The 20,867-nt window shown below is 37.4% G+C and overlaps 1 protein-coding gene across 8 annotated transcripts in view; it reads right to left on the bottom strand.

Moving 5' to 3' along the window:
- KTN1 (kinectin 1) overlaps positions 1–20,867 on the bottom strand; it is a 111,284-nt gene that overhangs the window by 73,565 nt on the left and 16,852 nt on the right. For all 8 annotated transcript variants that reach the window (XM_037054360.1, XM_037054366.1, XM_037054358.1 and 5 more), the window contains exons 2-4: positions 3,777–4,329; positions 2,160–2,309; positions 367–537 (exon numbers count right to left, since the gene is read on the bottom strand). In XM_037054360.1, the coding sequence (XP_036910255.1) occupies positions 367–537; positions 2,160–2,309; positions 3,777–4,302 (847 nt within the window). In that variant the 5' untranslated portion in view covers positions 4,303–4,329. The remainder of the gene's footprint in view (positions 1–366; positions 538–2,159; positions 2,310–3,776; positions 4,330–20,867) is intronic.

Below are 20,867 nucleotides of genomic sequence, written 5' to 3'. Positions count from 1 at the left end.
TTTTTTGCATTTCAGTTGCGTTTTTACCCTTCTTTAAATAATAAAGCATAGTATGTAGAAAATGTTACATATTTTCTTCCATCTTCAATATTAAAATGGCTACACAAAAATCCACCAATTTTTATAAGTTTTCATGCATGCTGATATGACAGCTGTCACAATACAATCTAACAAAATTGTTTCAAATGAAGTTAAAGAGAACTAAGCACTACTAGAATCATCTTACAGAGAAGCTAAACTTTTTTGTCCAACTCAATATATTAGTCTTTTGCAATTCACTGTTTCTATGAGAAAACATGCTCAACTCCAACAGAACTCAAAAATGTGTTTTTTTAATATAACAGATTATCACAGCCTATATATTACCTTTGTCAGTTTCCATCTTCAGCTTTTTAGCCACCACTTTCTGGATTCCTTCTACTTGGTCAGGTTTAATCAGATCAATAGCCTCTCTCTTATTCACCCCAGGACTTGAGTCTACATTATCCATCAAAGGAATATAAGTAGTTGCATGAATAAGAGGTTCATCTACCAAGACTGCAATTTAAATTCAAAAGAATTATAATTACTCAGTGCTTTTATAACAGTAATTAAATAACATGCAAGCATATTAAAGTTTACTAATAAATTCAGTTATTTTCAAACCTCTAGTACTACCTAAACTTGGCTTTAAAATCCTTTTTATCAAAAAAAAAAAATCCTTTTTATCATTTAACAAATCAAAACACAGTCCTAGTTCAGTATTATTTCATAGTATAGTAAATATTTAAATCACTTAAAATTTGTAGCCTATCTCCTTTCAGATAGTACCCGAAAATTTCTTATAAATCCATTACATTGTAGTTAGTTTTGCTTTTTCTCCTATTTTAACTAACAACCCATTTGCATTTAATTAGTACTCAAGAAAAACATAATTTTTCTTATGTCAGTTCTTTACTGAATTCTTACTGCAAGTGATAATTTTTAATTGAGTTCCTTTCAATTGCTGTATCACTTACAGGTACAGTCTCACTTCTAATAGTTAAGCCTCTAATTTCTGTGGCACATCTTACTATACTAGTTAAAACTTCCAGAACATTAAAAGTGGAGGAAGGAAGCCTCTTTATTTTGTACCTAATTTTAATGGGAATCATTTTATGAGTGTGAACAAAAGTCTGATGTCTGTTGGTTAGAAATACAAACTTCCATATTTATATGGCAATCTCTCTGTATTCCTTTTTGAAAAGACTTCTGGGCATGCATAATTCTTTTATTTGAAACAAAATAAATATTTAATGTTATCAAATATTTGGGGGTAATATTTTTCTGTATGTACTTATTTGCTATAATTTTAATGCAAGTAACAGAATTTCATTTTTTCCCCTCTCCAATTTTACTATTTTGTAGCACTAGTTGATACCACAGCCCAGTATTATTTGATAATCACTGTTTAAATGACAAATTTCACAGCTAAATTTTTCCTGTATAATCCTGAACACATAAAAATTACACCCTCATTTTTAATCAGCTATTTCCCGTGTATACATGCAAATTATATTCAGGAAGTAACTGGGAATGTAAAGCAATGAAAGATAAAGCTAATGTCCTCAAACATAATACTTAAATGATATTAAAAAGTATAAGGGCCCTGGCTGGTGTGGCCCAGTGGACTGAGTACAGGCCTGTAAACTAAAGGGTTGCCAGTTCAATTCCCAGTCAGGGCACATGCCTGGGTTGCAGGCCAGGTCCCCAGCTGGGGGCATGCGAGAGACAACCACACATTAATGTTTCTGTCCCTCTCTTTCTCCATCCCTTCTCCTCTCTCTAGAAATAAATAAAATACATATTTTTTAAGTATAAGTATTTCAGGAATATTTTTCTTCTATAAAGTTTGTATGCTATTTACATTATTTTTAAAGCTTTGTTAAGAATGAGAGAATATTTGTAAGTGTTTTATCGTACTTAAATTTCCATCTTGATTACAAACTCATACCCTGCCCACCTGTCAAAGCACTACAAAGCCACAAAGCTAAAGAGAACCCAGGACTTCCATCAGCATTAAAGCTATTATAGTACATATTAAGCTGGGGATTAAAGAGCACAGGAGGGCTCTAGGGTCCATATCAGCATGTACTTCTCTAGAATTAGTGTTTATAAAATAACATATCAACACATTTCACCATTTTCTGTCTTCTGTTTCTTTGATGAAACTTTCTTCTTTCCTTTTTCTTCTTTGACTAAACTTTCTTGTTTACTCTCTTGGGGGAGGGGTAATGATTCTTGTTTTTTTGAAGGAGCCATGACAGTTTCCACCTTTTTATCCTGATCATCTTTATTAAAAATAAATAAAAAAGCATCATATTAAAAATAAATCAAAACAATGACCACACCAAAAAAGACACAATTGTTAATGAAAATTCCCAGAACACTTTACCACTCAAATTTTAGACTCTGATATATAATTCTTCTACTACTAACTTGTCATTCTAGCTTTCTTACTCTGCTACACCTATTCTTTAACTTGCTCCTTCCTTTATATCCCATATCTCAGCCACTCCTAACCTACTATTTATTGTGACTACCATAGCTTAAAATTCAATTTTACTTTAGAAAATAACCTTGTAACTAGTATCAAATACTGTCCCATATAATCTGTACTCCCAAATTTTGCCAAAGTACCTTTCTAAAACATAAATCTGACCGTGTAAACTAATCTGCTTGAAAATCTTCAACAATGACTAAAATATAATATCCCAGCTCTTTGGCACTGTCTACAAAAACCAGCATGATCTAACCACTGCCTATCTTCTCAGCTTTGTTTTTTAACACTCCCTACTTCCTATTTCATGGTTTAACAATACACTGTACTCTTTCAAGTTTGTGCCTTTACACACAATATTCTGCCAGTGTGGAATGAGACCCCATTATTTGCTTGGTGATGATTCACTCCGGAAGACCCAGCTTAGGCACTCTCCTTCATAAAGCTTTTTGGCCCTGGTCCCCATAAGTAGCAGCTGTTTGGGCTTCTCTGCTTCTTCTATACTTTATACATCTCTTCTATGTCACATTTTATTATTGGTTTACATGTTCATCGCCCCTCTTCTTGGAATACCCTATTCCCACCCCTTCCCGGCCACCCAAATAAACTAGCTAGTATTTACTCAATCTTTTAGACTGATTTCAGTCATTATGTGATCTAAGTGGCCAATACAGAACTTACACTGGTTTAGATACACCTAGATCATTATACAAAACTTTTTATTTTATAATATTTATGTCTGTGTTTAGTTAGCATGCGAATACCTTGAACATACACTATTCATCTCTGTAGTCCTAGAACGTAACATAATGCCTACCATAAAACAGATGTATACTAACTGTTTGCAAAATCAGTCAAGGATGAAAAGAGGTATCTGACTTATCTCTTCATCTTTAATTCCTATCACAGTGATTAGAGCATACTGGCTGAAGTAACAGTAAACATTTCTAACTGTTGGCACTTACAAGTCCTTAGTGGTGTTAGTAAAAGAGTTAATTTTATTTATTTCTTCTAAAGGTCTTTCCAATATTTGTAATATGAATTTTAATTATAAATGCAGTTTTATAATCAATACTAATTATTTCTATCAGCACTAAATGTTAATGAAAGCAAACACACAGTAAAAAAGATAATGACCTTGGCTTCAGGCTCAATATTAAACATTCTGTGCACATACCTAATAAAGTATCAGAATTTCAAAATATAAAATTATTAAAACAAATAAAACCATCCAATAAAGTTAAATAGATTATAATACCGCTTCCATTTTTAGACTTCTTCTGCCCTGGTTTCTTCTTTGAAGCAACTGCTTCAGAGGGGGGGGTGGGCTGTACGGTAACTGGGACAGGTTCTACTTTTTTGCCTGGAATCTTTGATACATCACTTTCTTTGGTGACCTGCTCCTCAAGTACAGGCTTATGTTTCTTTTCCTTTTTTTTCCTTTCTCTAACACTACTTGAAGTTTCAGCCACATTCAATGCAACAGGTACAAGTTGCTCATCTTCTATAGCCAAGGCATCAGATAACTTAAAGTCCCGGGGTACACTTTCAGAATCGGATTCATGGAGGTTCCCATTCTGGATTTCTTTCTTTTTATTCTTTTTCTTTTCTGCTTTCTTTTTATCTGTTTTGGTAGGAATAAGTTTTTGTTCTCTCTTCTGTTTTGCAAGAACTTCATCATATAATGTTTCTTTCATGAAAAGCCAGAAGAAGAGGAAAATTACTGTAATAACTACTGAAGGAATAAGAACAATAAAATATGTTGACTCATAAAACTCCATCATGCTTCTGTTGATGCGATCCTATAAAACCTAAAAGGGGAAAGGAAAAAAAACCTGAGTTAGTCTTGTAAAAATTGAATACACAAAACGTCTGCTATTTCAAGCAGTATTTTAGATCTAACCTAATCTACAAATTTAAGCAGGTTAATAGTTTAAATCACATACTCTATCAAATATACTATGAAGAAAAAATGTGTAGTACCTAGAAAGGGTATCACATATCCTTCTATTTTTCAATCATGTGAGAAAAATAACTTTGACACTTCCCCCTAAAATATCTACTTTTGGCAATTAGTATTTAGCTTCTTTTATCATGAAATGTTGATAACTACTACTATATGTGGAAATAAAGAAGCGTTAACTATTACCAACACACTGGATAGTCACTAAAAGTATCACACTCTTAATGGCAAAAAAAAAAAAAAATCCAGAGGTGGTTCATTTAGAGTTGAGTCCATTTGCAAACTGCCAGCACCTTTATTCCAGTGACTAACAGCCTGATGATGTGGTGGGATATACATCAAGAATATGAAAACATATTAAGCCAAAATCTAAATGCTAGAATGGCCCTGGACGGTGTTGCTCTGTTGGTTGTAATATCATCCCATTAACCAAAAGGTCACAGGTTTGATTCCCAGTGAAGGCACATGCCTAGGCTTGGGGGTTCAGTCCAGGCTGGGGGTATGTGTGAGAGGGAATCGACGGATGTGTCTCACATGGATGTTTCTCTTCCTCTCTTTCTCCCTTCCCCTTTGGCCAAAATCAATAAGCACGCCTTTAGGTAAGGATAAAAAATATGTTACAGTGTTATCATTTGGAATTAAAATAAATAATAAATTAGATGCTTTGCTTTTTTTGATTTTTTCAAAGTACTCCTTACTGAAAACAACTTGTATTGCAAAAACAAAACTGTCTCTCTCCATTCTTCCCAACCATTAAAAGAGGATTTGCCTCATCAACAGAATATGGATCCTACTTTTAAATTAACCCAATAGCTGCCTTGAATTATATCCCTCACAGGAAGGGCAGTTTCAGCTAAAATTAAACCTCAAAGTAAGAATGATTCTGATGTTTAGAGTTTAGATATCAATATTCCTATAAACATGTATAAGCCACATAAAATGGCTTATATTCTCGTAACTCACCTCAAATTCATTGTGGAAAAAGGCAAAGTACATAGTAATGCAGATGAAATTAAATCCCATAATTAACGTTAACTTTTGCAATTTTAATGTACAAATATGTCTGAGAGTTTTACAAGTTTTTAAGCCCTGACTGGTGTGGCTAAAGCAAAAAGTCGCTGATTCCATTCCTGGTCAAGGCACATGTCTGGGTTGCAGGTTCAGTCTCCAGTCAGGGCACATTCAAGAGGCAATAAACTGATGTTCTCTCTTTTGCCTTTCTCCTTCCCTTCCCCCTTTCTAAACAAAATCTTTTTTTAAAAAGTTTTAATTTTTGATCTGAAGACTTAAAAACAGATAATGATTAAAGAAACCAAATTCCACCACCTAAACAGAATAATCATTATTCTAAGTACTTTAGAATTACTTATCTCCTTTAAAGTTGGATAAATTTGAGTTTATCCAAAATAAAACTTCACCAGAACTATTTTAATAGGACTCATGAATCTTCCAAGACGAAATAAAGCTAGTCACCATTGTCTGTGTTAACTGCTATATATTGATAACATAATAAATTTAACCTTATTAAGTTTGTCTTTCAACTTATATGCCATTTAAAAATGCAGACAAACTTTATTCAAGTTACAGTAGGAATGGTCCAAGTCTGAAAATAGCAAGAAATGTAACCTGAGAAAACAGATGTTTATTGGGCACATTACTAACCTTTGTGATTGAAAAGGATGTGTTAACATCTTGCACTTGCATAAGCAGTTTTTTAATTGCTTATCCTGGGCTTCTTAAGATAAGTTTTTAACAAGTTGAAGGAGAATAGCAATCACTAAAAAAATACTAAAACAAACTTTTCCATACAGAACTGCTCTTTTCTGATAATTCATGCACTAAGTTTTTAACTGACTAGACATATTCTACTTACGAGTGCTTTTAGGGAGCAGAAACCATGTTTTATTTCATTTTCTTACTTGTCTGTCTGTTTTAACACTAGAGTTCTGGCCAAGATGGAAGCGTAGGTAGACACACTTACTTCACTTTCCTGCACAACCAAAAGGAGGGTAACAACCAACTTAAAAACAAAAAAACAACCAGAACAGCCAGAAAATTAAACTGGATGAAAGTCCAACAACCAAGAAGTTAAAGAAGAAACATTTATCCAGAACTGGTAGAAGGGGCACAGACGGGAAGCCAGGGTGGATAGGACACATGACAGCTGGCAGACCTGGGTGGGACAGGCAGTGGCTGGCGGACCGACATTCAAATACAGATAAGCCAGGAGGAACAATGGGAGAGCAAGACAAACCACACAAACCAGGGTTCCAGGGCAGGAAAAGAAAGCCTGAAAAACCTCTGGGTGTAAATTTCTGTAGGGGTAAGGCAGCAGGAGAAACTCCCAGTCTCCCAGGAGATCCTTGAGAGGCCCACGGGATCCTAGAAAGTACATAAGCCCGCCACCTGGGAGTCAGCACCTGAAAGGGCACAATCTGCTTGTGGGAAGTGAGGGAAGTGACAGAGAGTGGGGCAAGAGCCAAAAAAGTGGCACTGTTTCCTCTCTGACCCCTGCCCCACAAACAGTGCCACAACACAGTGACATGGTTTGCCCTGCCCTGGCAAATACCTAAGGCTCCACCCCTCACAACATTACAGACACTCAAAGACAAAGAAATATGGCCCAAATGATGAATAGACCAAAACTCAAGAAAAAGAACTAAGCAAGGAGGAGAAAAGACAACTTATCGAATGCAGAGTTCAAAACACTGGTAATCAGGATACTCACAGAAATGTTTAAGTATGGTCACCAAACAAAGGAAGGAAGGCTATACAAAGTGGAATAAAGGGAAATACACAGGGAACCAACAGTGAAGGGATGGAAACCAGGACTCCAGTCAACAATTTGGAACAAAAGGAAGGAATAAACATCCAACTGAAACCTAATGAAGAAACGAGAATTCAAAAAAATGCAGAGAGGCTAAGGAACCTCTGGGACCATTTTAAATGTTACAACATCCAAATGGTAGGGGTCCCAGAAGGAGAAGAGGAAAAGCAAGAAACTAAAAACCATATTTGAAAAAATAACAAAGGAAAACTTCCCCAATCTGGTGAAAGTCCAGGAGATTCAGAGGGACCAAAAGCTGTTGGATCCAAGAAGAAACAAACCAATGCACATCATAATTAAATTACCCAAGATTAAAGATAAGGAGAGCATCTTAAAAGCAGTAAGAGAAAAGGAGACAGTTACCTACAAAGGAGTTCCCATAAGACTATCAGCTGATTTCTCAAAAGAAACCTTACAGGCAAGAAGGGACTGGAAAGAAGTATTCAAAGTGATGAAAGGCAAGGACCTGCATCTAAGATTACTCTACCCAGCAAAGCTATCACTTAGAATGGAAGGGCAGATAAAAGTGCTTTCCAGAAAAGGTCAAGTTAAAGGGGTTTGTCATCACCACACCCTTATTGTATGAAATGTTAAAGGGACTTATCTAAGAAACAGAAGATGAAAACCATGAACAGTAAAATGACAGCAAAATTACAACTGAACCTGAAAAAAAAAACTAAGCAAACAACTAGAACAGGAAAAGAATAATAGAAATAGACATCACATAGAGGGTTATCAGTAGGGAGGGGGAGAACTGAGGAAGAAGGCACAGGGAATAAAAAGTATAAATGGTAGGCACAAAATAGACAGGAGGAGGTTAATAACAGTACCGGAAATGGAGAAGCCAAAGAACTTACATGTACAACCCATGGGCATGAACTAAGGGGCGGGAAGGTGGCAGGGTGGAGGGGAATAAAGGGGAGAAAATAATGGGATAACTATAATAGCATAATCAATAAAATATACTTTAAAAAAATCACCTTCCACAGATTACACAGGCTGGTCAAAGTGGATATATCCTGAGCAAAAATAAATTTTAAGATTCATGAAGCACTAAATAAATTTAAAAGGGTGTTGACTTTTAACAAACACTCTGCCTTGGCTCCAGGGATTTCTTCTTATATGGCTTTAAGGTCCAAACTATGTGCATGATCTTAGAAATACTAAGCCAAAAACTCTGGTCCCAAGCTGGTGGTACCCATAGTGCATGTAGCAAAAGCAAATGCACATCTTTTCTTCTGAAGATGAGAAGGTGAAAGCAGAGAAAAATGTTAAAAGATAACTAAAATAATCTAGGCAAGAGATGATTAAAGCAAGTTGGTTACAAAGCAGGTAGTAAGAAGTACTCAAATTCCGGATATATTATGAAGGTAGAGACAGGATGATTTGTGGGATGTGAGAGAAACAAGCAAACACAAAGACAACTCCAAAGCTTTTAGACTAAGCCAAAAACAATAATATTGTCCTTTACTGAGATGGAGGAAATGTGGAAAGGACATGGTTGGGGTTAAAGACCAGGAATTAGGTTTTAGACAAGTGAAGATGTCCAACAGACAGCTAAACAAAAGAGTGCTTGGGCAGGTGAGACATGCAAGCTAGAGATATAAATTTAGAAGTATTCAGAACATGAATCCTAGTTAAAGCGCTAAGCATGGATACAATCAACAGAATGGGTATAAATACAGCCCAGGTCTCAAGACCGAGGCCCTGGGCAATTCAACAACAGAAGATAAAGACCAACTTATAAAGGAGACTGAGAAGGAGAGGGAGAAAAAAATAAGAAGCATGTTGCCATGGTTGCTAAATGAATAAAGTGTATCAAGAAGGAGAGACTGATCAACTATGTCATATGGTGTTAATAAATAAAGTACAATTAAAACTAGGCATTGACTGTTAGATTTAGCAAAGTAGACATTACTGGTGACCATGACCTAAGTAACTGAGTTGCTGATGATCAAATCCTGATTGAAATGAACTCAGAAGGTATGCACAGTATTTTGGAGGAAGACTGACTTCCTGTAAAGAAACAAGAGAAATTAAATGGAAGCTAGAAGGGAATATGAAGTTGAGAGTTTGGCTTTTAACGATGGGAGAAACTACGACATGTTAATATGCTGACAAACACGGTCCAGCAAAAAGGGAAAGAGTGATGAAGCAGGAGCATGAGGAGCAAAGTTTTCAAATGGCAAGAGGAATAGCATTTGTTTACAAGTAGAGACTAACCTTAGATGGAGGCAAGCATCTACAGAAACACATGGAAGGATAAAAGCAGAGGTTTCTTCCTCCGAAAGAAAGGAAGGAGGTAGATATGGTGTAAAGTTTATAAAAATTGTCTTCCTAATGCTATTTTCTTAGTGGAATGTGACACAAAGTATTAGTTCTGAGTAGGGTGAAAAACGTGGTGTTGGAGGTCACATAAAACACCTTGTAATTATTATATTGTTATTCTTTACAAATTGTGTTCATTTTGAATCTTCATTTAAATTTAAAATTTTCCATTGAAAATGCAAGATGCTTAGTAGTATTCCACAAATAGATACATGTATAATCTAGCTGAGGAAGCAAGTACATAGTATCTATAAACCAGAAGGGGAAAAAAAACCCTAACCTAAGCCTCAATGCGGTCCTGATCTTCCAGCTCAAGTACCATCCCTACAGCTAGTCTTCCTTCTCCTAATATTCTAAAGCCCTTATTCTCTCCATACACATTCACAGAATTGTGAGATAGGAGACAGTCGAACAATTGTTGGGAAGTACTAAAATGTAATAAAGATAAAAAACAGACAATAATGGTACTCAAAATCTAAAGTGGATCCAAATAGAATTTTAAAATTTAGTTAATTATAAATTAGTTTAAATTAGCAGAGGAAAGGCTGAATCATTCAAATCAAAAAAAAAAATCCACAGAGACTAAAGTTTTAAACATAAAAAAAAATAAAGTACTTGAAGAAAACACTAAGTAGACTCTTCTTATTTTGTACAGTTATATATGCTTAAAAGTTTACAAGCATATTACATCTGCGATAACAATTTTTAAAAATTTGATTCTATAAGTCAGTAAGAAAAGGACACCGATGAGAAAAATTAGAGCATTAATCAATTTATTTAAATAACCATCAAAATATAAAAATTCATCTAAATTCCCATTCTCTCTACTCAGTCACTACACCAAAAGTATAATGGCCCTGAATCCACAATATAATTATAAAATTATCTTTTAAAATGTGAGGGAAAAGATTGAAAGTAGTCAAAAGACAAGATGACCTAATACATCAAACACTGAGGTGCCTGACATGGTAACTTATTTACAACAGCTTTCCTAAAATTAACTTTAGAGTTACACTGAAATCTCGAAGCCGTGGTGCAATTTCGCCTTTTAAACTGCAACACAGTTATTTCTGTGACTCACAGCTTATTACCACACTCCTTAAGACATTTCAGCAACAGCCATTCTAAAGTACTACTACTATTATCAAAATCTGAAATGAATCCAACTAAAACCAGAATGACTAGAGAAATTTAAGTTCTCCATTTGGTATTACATCGCAACACACTTTATTTTTTAATTGAGTTTATTTATCCTTTAAATTCAATAGATAAATCAGTTTGAACAGATTCTCCAAGAAATTGAACAGGTAGCTGCTGAAAGTTACACCAATATCTTTCACACTTTTATTTACCCATCCATCAAGCCCAAACCGTTCCTTTTCTCAGGAAAAGACATTAGTCATTTAAAAACACCTCCACAGTAGGTGTCACCCCAATAAATTTAATTAAGAAAAACACCTCCACGTGAGATAATCTAGTTAAAAACTTATTTTGTAAGGAAACCAACTTATAATTAGACAAATTAAAATTTTTTGGTTTTTAAATTATTAATTATATTTTATTGATTATGCTATTACAACTGTCCCAATTTTGTCCCTTTTAACCCCTCCATCAAGGCCCCCCATTCTGTCAGGCAATCCCCACACTATTCTCCATGTCCATGGGTTATGCATATATGTTCTTTGGCTACTATATGTCTTATGCTGTACTTTATATCCCCATAACTATTCTGTAACTAAGTAATTCGTACCCCGTAATACCTCCTCCTGTTTACCCATCCCTGCAACTCCCCTCTCATCTGGCAATCACCAAAACGTTCCCTGTATCTCTCGTTCGGTTTCTGTTCTGCTTATTTTTTTAGATTCAATTGTAGATAGATATGTATTTATTGCCATTTTATTGTTCATAGTTTTGAACTTCTTAAAAACCCTTTTAACATTTAATACAATGCTGGTGTGTGCTGAACTCCTTTAGTTTTGTCTTATCTGGAAAGCTCTTTATCTGCCCTTCAATTCTACATGACAGATTTGCTGGATAGAGTAATCTAAGTTGTAGGTCCTCACTTTTACCACCTTGAATACTTCTTGCCAGTCTCTTCTAGCCTGCAAAGTTTCTTTTGCGAAGTCTGCTGACAGACTTAAAGGAGCACCAACGTATGTTAACTATGTGCTTTTTTTCTTGCTGCTTTTCAGATTCTGTCTTTAACCTTTTGCATTTTAATTACAATGCGTCTTGCTGTGGGCCTGAGTTCACCTTGTTTGGGACTCCTGGCACTTCGTGGACTTGTATGTCTATTTCTTCCACCAAGTTATGAAAGTTTTGTCATTATTTTTTTTTAATTTTATTTATTTATCTTTAGAGGGGAAGGGAAGGAGAGGGAGAGAAATATCAATGTATGGTTGCCTCTCATGAGTCCCCTGTTGGGAACTGGCCTGCAACCCAGGCATGTGCACTGACTGGGAATGGAACCGCGATCGTGTGGTTCGCAGGCCCGCGGTCAATCCACCGAGCTACACCAGCCAGGGCGTGTCATTATTTTTTTAATAGGTTTCCAATTTCTTGCTCTCTTCTCCCTCCAGCACCCCTATGCTGCAAATGTTGTCCCGGAGACTCTGTACACTATCCAATCCTCATTATTTCTTTTATTCTCTTTTCTTTTTCCTATTCTGAATGGTTGTTTTTTGCTTCCCTATATTCCAAATCACTGTTTTGATTCTTGACTCTATCCATTCTATTGATGATTCCCTGTAAATTAATCTGTAATTAGTGTATCCTTCGTTTCTGACTGGATTTTTTCTATGCTGTTAAGGGTCTCACTAAGTTCCTTGAGCACCCTTATAACCAGTGTTTTGAACTCTGCCTCTAGTAGTTTGCTTGTCTCCATTTATTACTTTTTCTGGAGTTCTGTTCTTTCATTTAGGGCCTATTTCTTCATCTCCTCGTTTTGACAGCCTCTCTCTGTTTGTTTCTATGTTTTAGATAGAGCTGCTACATCTCCCATGCGTGGTAGAGTGGCCTAATATAGTAGGTGCCTTGTAGGGTCCAGTGGCACAACCTCTCCTATTACCCAATATGGGTACTTGAGGTGAAGCCACTGTGTAAGCTATATACACCCTCCTGCTATAGTTGAACCTTGACTGCTATTGGCACATCCAAGACCAGCCACCACCTGTGTTCTCTCTTGGACCACACAGCATAAGCTACAAGGCAACCTGTGAATAGCTGCTACTTCTGCTGGGCTTGGAGGTACCCAGGCAAGGCCAAGCAGTGAACCAATACTGACTGCTCCTAGTGCCAGGCCTGGGGGCAACTGAGCGAGAGGTTGGGGTTAACTGAAGCCAGATCTGCTTGTTTAGAGAGAATTTAGGAAAATCTGAAGCATGTGCCCATATAAGCCATTTGAATGGAAGAGCCACTCAGAACAGTTTGGGTGGACCTAAAAGTTAGGTGGGGTGGGGCCTCAGAGAATCACCAGGATGGGGCAAACAGTGTGAGCCAGGTTGATGGAGACTCATAAATAGCACCCCCTGCTGGCTCTGTGGCTCTGTTGGGGAAGGACTCAGAAAAGAAACAGTGGCCTCTGCCAGTACTTCTGTCTGGAAGAAAGCTGCACCCCACTTTTCACCTTGATTCTGGACAGTTCACTTCCTCCCCATATGTTTCTAATGCCTTACAATCTGCTGCCCCTGCACTGGAGCTCAGAGGGAGTGAATCTGAGTATGCGTGTGGGCTTTTTAAGATGAACTGCCAGGGAGTCCAGCAGTTTCTGTCTTCCACAGTCTCAATCCCCACTGGTTATTATAGCCAGAAGCTATGGAGAATTTCTCTTCCTGGCACTGGACCCCTTACCTTAGCTGGGGGACCTAATGTAGGACCAGGACTCTTCACTCCTGGGATAGCCCTCCCAATTTTTATCTGACACAAATGGGTGTGAAACCAGGCCATTCTGCATATCTGCCCGTCCCACCGGTATATACGTAGTTTCTTCTTAGACTCCACAGCTGTCAGACTTCCATTCAGCTCAGTTTCTGATGGTTCTGAATGATGGTTGTTTTACAGTTTAGTTGTAATTTCGACGTGGTTGTGCAAGGAGGCAAACCATTTCTACCTACATTGCCATCTTGACCAGAAGAAGTCCAAAATTAAGTTTTAAAACCAAAAACTGAAAACATTTTAAATACCCAGTATTTCAAATCAATACATAAAATAAGTTTCCAATGATAAATCATATAAATTAAATAATAAATCATATAAATTATTCAAAAATTAACATCAGAACATGCAACTCACACCAATAATGCAGTAACTGTAAAACAGCTATACCACATACAGAAGACTTTCTCCCCCTAAAATTTATAATCTTGACCTACCTTTACTCTTCATAAGAATACTAGGTTGCAGAGGGCCAACTACTCCTACCAGCCATTCAAGGATTGGACCCGATGGTCAGAGAGCCTATGCCTGAAATCCAGGAATTTGCACCTTCCATAAGCCCCTTTTATATCTTTAGAAAAGACGTCAGAACATTCTAGTTTTGATCTAAACTCTTACCTCTCTGTAACTTCTCCCTGTGGCCCTATATCTTTCCTAACCTCAAGTATATCCAGTCCCACTACCATGAGGTAGTCCTAATAAGTGCTGTCTGTTATCTGTTAAATTTCCAGAAACAGAAAACCTACTTCAAAATCTGTTATTCCTTAGGAAAGTTTGGCTTGGATGTTACAGTTGAACATAACAGGCTGATAAAATAACTCTTAGAAGCATCACCTTAAGTCACTCAACAATGAAAGTACTAAAATAATAAAATATTGTATTTATTCCTTTTTACTTCCAGAAAAGACATCATACTTAAAAACATCATTCACATAACTAAACATAAAATGGAAATGACAAGCCAAGAATGTCAAATACTATTCCCAAAGACCATAAGGGAACTAATGAAAAAGCTTCACTTACGAAACAAGAATTTTAAAAACTTGCCCAAGAACAGTCAAATAAACACAAAAAGAAATAGCCACAAATACATAGGAAAATTTATGTATATCATCAACGGCCCATTTCAAATCAACAGTAAAAAACTAACAGATTATTTAAGAAGTAGTACTGGCACAAAGGATGGCAATTGGGGGTGGAGAAGTGGGGGGAATTAAGTCCCTACACTTCAACTATATATGAATCAAAGTTTTATTTTAGGCAAAAAATAAGTAATTAACCTAAAAAAAGACAAATGTAGTTGCCTTTATTTACAAATATCAGTTATAATGTGAGAAAAAGATGAACCCAAAAGGAAAATGATTGAAGGACAAAGTGTAAAAGGTTCCCGGGGGTGGGGGGTGCGGCAGAATATATATAACCTGTATGTACTTTCTCGTGAAAATTCAGTCACATTAAAGAAATTAAGAGTGTGCTACCTCTCTCCACTTCATCTTGGCAGAACAAGAACACGTGCGAGTGAGATTAGAAGGGGCAGGAGGAAAGACTGGAGATAATATATAGGTTCATTATCTTGATTGTGGTGATAGTTTCACTGGTGCACCGGTGTGTCAAAATTTATCATACTGTACACTTCAATATGCCAATCACACCTCGATAAAGCTGTCAAAAAAAAAAATCAGGCATAGCCCAGAGTGAAAATCAGTACTCTCCTATAGTGTTAGTTTGATTATAATGATTAAAATCTATTGATAAATTTGGACAAATCTTAAAGTATAAAAATACTAAACACTACTTTTCTGGTAGTTTATTCTACAGATATAGTCACACAAATACAAAGATATAATAAAAATATTTTTAGCCTTGGCCAGTGCGGCTCAGTTGGTTGGAGCAATGTCCTATAACCAAAAGTTCATGGGTTCAATTCCCCATCAGGGAACATGCCTAGGTTGTGGGTTCAATACCCAGTCTGGGCACATTCGATCCCCAGTCCCAGTGAATATGGGAAGACAACCAATCAATGGTTCTCCCTCACATCAATTTCTCTCTCCCTTCTCTCTCTCTAAAAGCAATTTTAAAAAAATGCCTCCTTTTAGCATTGTAACTTTATAAAACTAGTAAGAGCCCTGCTCAGTGTGGCTTGGTTGGTTGAACATTCTCCCGCAGCGTGAAAGATCACTGGTTCCTCTGTGGTCAGGGCACATGCCTGGGTTGTAGGTTCAGTGCCCGGTTGGAGCACATATGAGAGGCAACCAATCAATGTTTTTCTCTCACATTAATGTTTCTCTCCCTTTCTTTCCCCCCTTCCCTGCCCTCACCCTAAAAATTAAATAAAATATTTTTTTAATAAAAGAAATAAAACTAGAAAGAGCCATGTCCAACATTAGAAAAATGACTAGTTAAGTTTGCTGTAGAACTTTACATGTAATATGGGAAACATTTAAAAAATATTGTAGCCCTGGCTGGCATAGCTCAGTGGATTGAGCATGGGCCTGCAAACCAAAGGGTCGCTAGTTCAATTCCCAGTCTAGGGCACATGCCTGGGTTGCAGGCCAGGTCCCTAGTGGGGAGCATGTGAAAGGCAACCACACACTGATGTTTCTCTCCCTTTCTCCCTCCTTTCCCCTCTCTAAAAATAGATGAATAAAATATTTTTTAAAATGTTGTAAATCAAAATATATAAAAAGCAAGTTGCAAAATGGTATAAAAAGAAAATTTTGCTTTATGTGACAGTCATGCTCATTTATACTTTAAAAAAGTACTGGAAGAACTCTGGCTGGTGTAGCTCAGTGGATTGAGCATGGGCCTGCGAACCAGAGGATCACGGTTCAATTCCCAGTCAGGGGAAAAGCCTGGGTTGCAGGCCGGTTCCCTGCAGGCCAACTCCCAGCAGAGGACGCATGAAAGGCAACCCTACATTGATATTTCTCTCCCTCTCCTTCCCCTCTAAAGATAAATAAATAAATAAACTCTTAAAAAAAAAAAGTCCTGGAAGACACAGTAGAAACCATTAACTCCATGGTGACTTTTAGGTTCTTTTCTTAGTAACTTTTTACCTTATGTATTTCAGAATGTTTACATATTCCCACCATGCACACATATTACTATTGTTTAAATTTAGCCTATTATATTTTAAACTTATAAATTAAATCATGACTTTTTAAAACTAATTTGAGAGATCCACTTCCAGCAATATGAGCAAAAATTCTTCCAAATAAACAGAAATGGAGATCACACAGAGGGTTATCAGTGGGGAGGAGAATGGGGGAAAAGGCACATGGATTAAGAAGTACAAATTGGTAGGTTCAAAATAGACAGGGGGAGGTTAAGAACAGTACAGGAAATGAAGAAGCCAAAGAACTTATATGTACAACCCATGGACATGAACTAAGGCATAGGGGGGAATGCTGGTGGGAGGGAGGGTGCAGGGCAGAGGAAAATGGGGGGGGGGGGGCGAGGAAAGGCACAATTGTAATGGCATAATCAATAAGACGTGTTTTTAAAAAGACAGAAACAAAACAAAACAAAAGCAAACTTAGAGAGGCATATGGCAGATAGGTGATTGGTCACCAGCGGGGAACGGGGGTAGCGGGAGGATGAAACAGGGGCTTCATTACCTTGGCTGTATGGTAATGAATGGAACTAGACCTTTGGCGGTGAGCATGATGTAGTACATACAGAGGTCAATGTATAATGCTGCACACCTTAAACTTACACAGTATTATAAATCAACGTTACCTCAACAAAAAATGTAAGAAAGAAAGACTTTTGCTTTAAATAGGTGAGTTTTCTGAAAATGAAAGTGTTAATGGCCATTTAAGGCTAAGACAGGAGACACTGGGCTACAAGCTGAGGACGTGGAAATGAGACAGGTACATAAAACTGAGACTTTTGAAGGGGTCCACAGTCAGCAAAGGATAAACTAAGGAAAAAGAAGTCCCCATACTGACACCAAGAAAAGCAAATGCTTGTCTGCTGTTCCTACCACCCAAAAGCTAGGCAAAAATTTTCATTAAAATTTTATCACAGGTTCTGATATTGGCATCTATAATAGTTTCTGCCAGTACAGAATACCCCAACCCCTTATATCAAAAATATTAACAGTCTTTGAGACCTATAATTTTATTAATCAATGTCAACCCAATAAAGGTAATGAAAAAATAAATGAAGATGAGCAATATAAAAAAATATTAACACAAAAACAGCTCCAAAGTCATATATACTTATATACCATATAAGTCTCTGGAGAAAAATTCCTTCTACCCAGTCTAGTCTGCACAGTACAGTATTTGCAGACTCGCTCTTGCTGAAGGTGAACTTACAACAAAAAATAGAAAAAAAAAAACCAACCCAAACAGATACCAACAGGGACTACATCCCAAGAAAACCAAAAAGAATAATGTAAGCCCTGGCTGGTGTAGCTCAATGGATTGAGCGCAGGCATGCGAACCAGATGATCCCAGTTCGATTCCCAGTCAGAGCACATGCCTGGGTTGCAGGCCGGTTCCCGGCAGGGGACCCACGAGAGGCAACAATACACGGATATTTCTCTCCCCTCTTGCCTTCCCTTCCCCTCTAAAGATAAATAAATAAAATCTAAAATAAATAAATAAACACATAAAACAAAAAGAATAATGTAAGAGACTATTAAAAAATAATTCTTGAGACTTCCGCCAAGATGGAGGCGTAGGTGGAAACACTGTGCCTTCTCCCACAACCAAGTTTGAATACAAAAGTTCGGAGAACAAAGAAGCAGCCAAAAAACAGAAAATTGAACTATACGTAAGTCTGACAACAACCAACCATTCAACCGGACCAGTAAGAGGGACAGAGCCAGCAGTGGAGCGGGGACAGGCAAGAAAGATCCCCCAACTCCAGGCACCCAGGCAACCCCGTGTTGGGCTGACCCAGTGAGGGCACAGGGTGGCGGGGTGGCTGCAGTCACACATTCTCAGGCAGTGGGACGGACCATGCAGGCCCGGGCAGCCGCCACTGCTTTCCTGTGACCCCGCCCCCACATACAGGGTCACAACCCAGTGACTGAGTGGCCCGGTCCTGGTGAACACCTAGGGCTCTGCTCCTCATACATAACAGGCATGAAGAGTCCAAAATATGGCTCAAGAAGAACTCAAAGCCTCAGAGCCGATAACTCTAAGTGAAAAAGAAATAGCGGAACCTCTCAGATGCACAGTTCAAGACACTGGTGATCAGGATGCTCACAGAACTGGTTGATTTGAGCCACAAATTAGAGGAACATATGAAGGCTAAACTAATTGAAATGAAGGGAAATGCACAGGAAACCAATAGTGATGGAAAGGAAACTGGGACTCAAATCAATGGAATGGACCAAAAGGAAGAACGAAACATCCAACCAGAAAAGAATGAAGAAATGAGAATTCAAAAAAATGAGGAGAGGCTTAGGAACCTCCAGGACATCTATAAATGTTCCAACATCCGAATTATAGGGGTACCAGAAGGGGGAAAGAAACAAACACGAGTGGAAAACATATCTGAACATATAATAAAGGAGAACTTCCCGTCTGGCAAAGGAAATAGACTTCCAGGAAGTCCAAGAAGCTCAGACAGTCCCAAAGAAGTTGGACCCAAGAAGGAACACACCAAGGCACATCATAATTACATTAGCCAAGACTAAAATGAAGGAGAGAATCCTAGAAGCAGCAAGGGATAAGGGGACAGTCACCTACAAAGGAGTACCCATCAGACTGTCAGCGGATTTCTCAAAAGAGACCTTACAGGCAAGAAGGGGCTGGAAAGAAGTATTCCAAGTCATGAAATCCAAAGACCTACAGCCAAGATTGCTTTATCCAGCAAAGCTTTCATTTAGAATGGAAGGGCAGATAAAGTGCTTCTCAGATAAGGTCAAATTCAAGGAGTTCATCATCACCAAGCCCTTATTATATGAAATGTTAAAGGGACTTATCTAAGAAAAAGAAGATAAAAAATATGAACAGTGAAAGGACAGCAAACTCACAGTTATTAACAACCACACCTAAAACAAAAGCAAACCAAGAGGACAGCTAGATCAGGAATAGAACCATAGAAATGAAGAACACATGGAGGGTTAGCAACAGGGGAGTGGGAGGAGGAGAAGGGGGGAGAAGATACAGAAAATAAGTAGCATAGATGGTAGGTAAAAAATAGATAGGGGGAGGGCAAGAATAGCGGGGGAAATATAGAATCTAAAGAACTTGAGACACGTGGTCATAAACTAAAGGGGGGAATGGTGGAGGAGGGGATGTGCAGGGTGGAGGGGAATGAGGGGGGAATAGAACAACTGTAATGGTATAATCAATAAAATATATTAAAAAACAAAAAATAATAATAATTCTTCAGCTATTAGAAGCGTAAAAGAAATCACACAGATGAAAAAAAATACAACACTCATATGAATATAAGATCAAACCAACTAAGAGTTGCAGAAACGAAGCTGTGTATGAGCATCCACACACATATGCACATACACAAACACGCAGACATTAAAAACTAAACGAACTATCATACACAGTTGAAGAATCAGCAGAAAGATCTGATTCAAAACTGACACTTCAGCACAAAAGAATATATTAGAGAAACATGAGAGAAAAATTAATAGACATGAAGGAGAGAGTGAAATGGTTCAATGAAGTCAAATGGAAATTTGAGGAGAGAAAAGAACTATGAAAGATAATATTTGATGAGATAATAGCTGAGAATTTTGAAAAAAATTCAAAAAACTGTTGAAAGATACAAGTCTTCTAATTCCAGAAGGGCAACAAAATCTGGACATAAGAAGTGAAAAGTAAGCCCTGGTTGGCGTAGCTCAGTGGATTGAGCGCAGGCCTGCGAACCAGACGATCGTGGTTCGATTCCCAGTCAGGGCACATGCCTGGGTTGCAGGCCGGTCCCTTGCAGGCTAATTACCAGCAGGGGACGCACAAAAGGCAGCCATACATTGATGTTTCTCTCCCTCTCTCCTTCCCCTCTAAAAATAAATAAAATCTTTAAAAAATAAAAATAAAAAAAAACAAATGAAAAGTAAAATATCTAAAACCTATGTGTAGTAAAACTGTGTAACTCAAAAGATACAATGCAGTTCTTAAAAGCAACACAGAAAAAATTACCTATAAAGGAATGAAATTACACTTACATATTACTCAGCAATAGAAGCCCAAGGATAATGGAATAAAATCTCCATAGAAACAATGACCATTAACACACAATTCCAAATCCAGCTAAACATTGCAATATGCACTTTTCAGAAGCAATAATGTCTGTCGGCTACATGCAACAAAACTAAT

The sequence above is a fragment of the Sturnira hondurensis genome, unplaced genomic scaffold, assembly GCF_014824575.4.
Source record: "Sturnira hondurensis isolate 20B ecotype Veracruz unplaced genomic scaffold, ASM1482457v3 Scaffold0008196, whole genome shotgun sequence".
In the NCBI taxonomy this organism is placed as follows: Eukaryota; Metazoa; Chordata; class Mammalia; order Chiroptera; family Phyllostomidae; genus Sturnira; species Sturnira hondurensis.
Note: the sequence above shows the minus strand (reverse complement) of the source record. Positions and strands in the feature narration are given on the sequence as shown.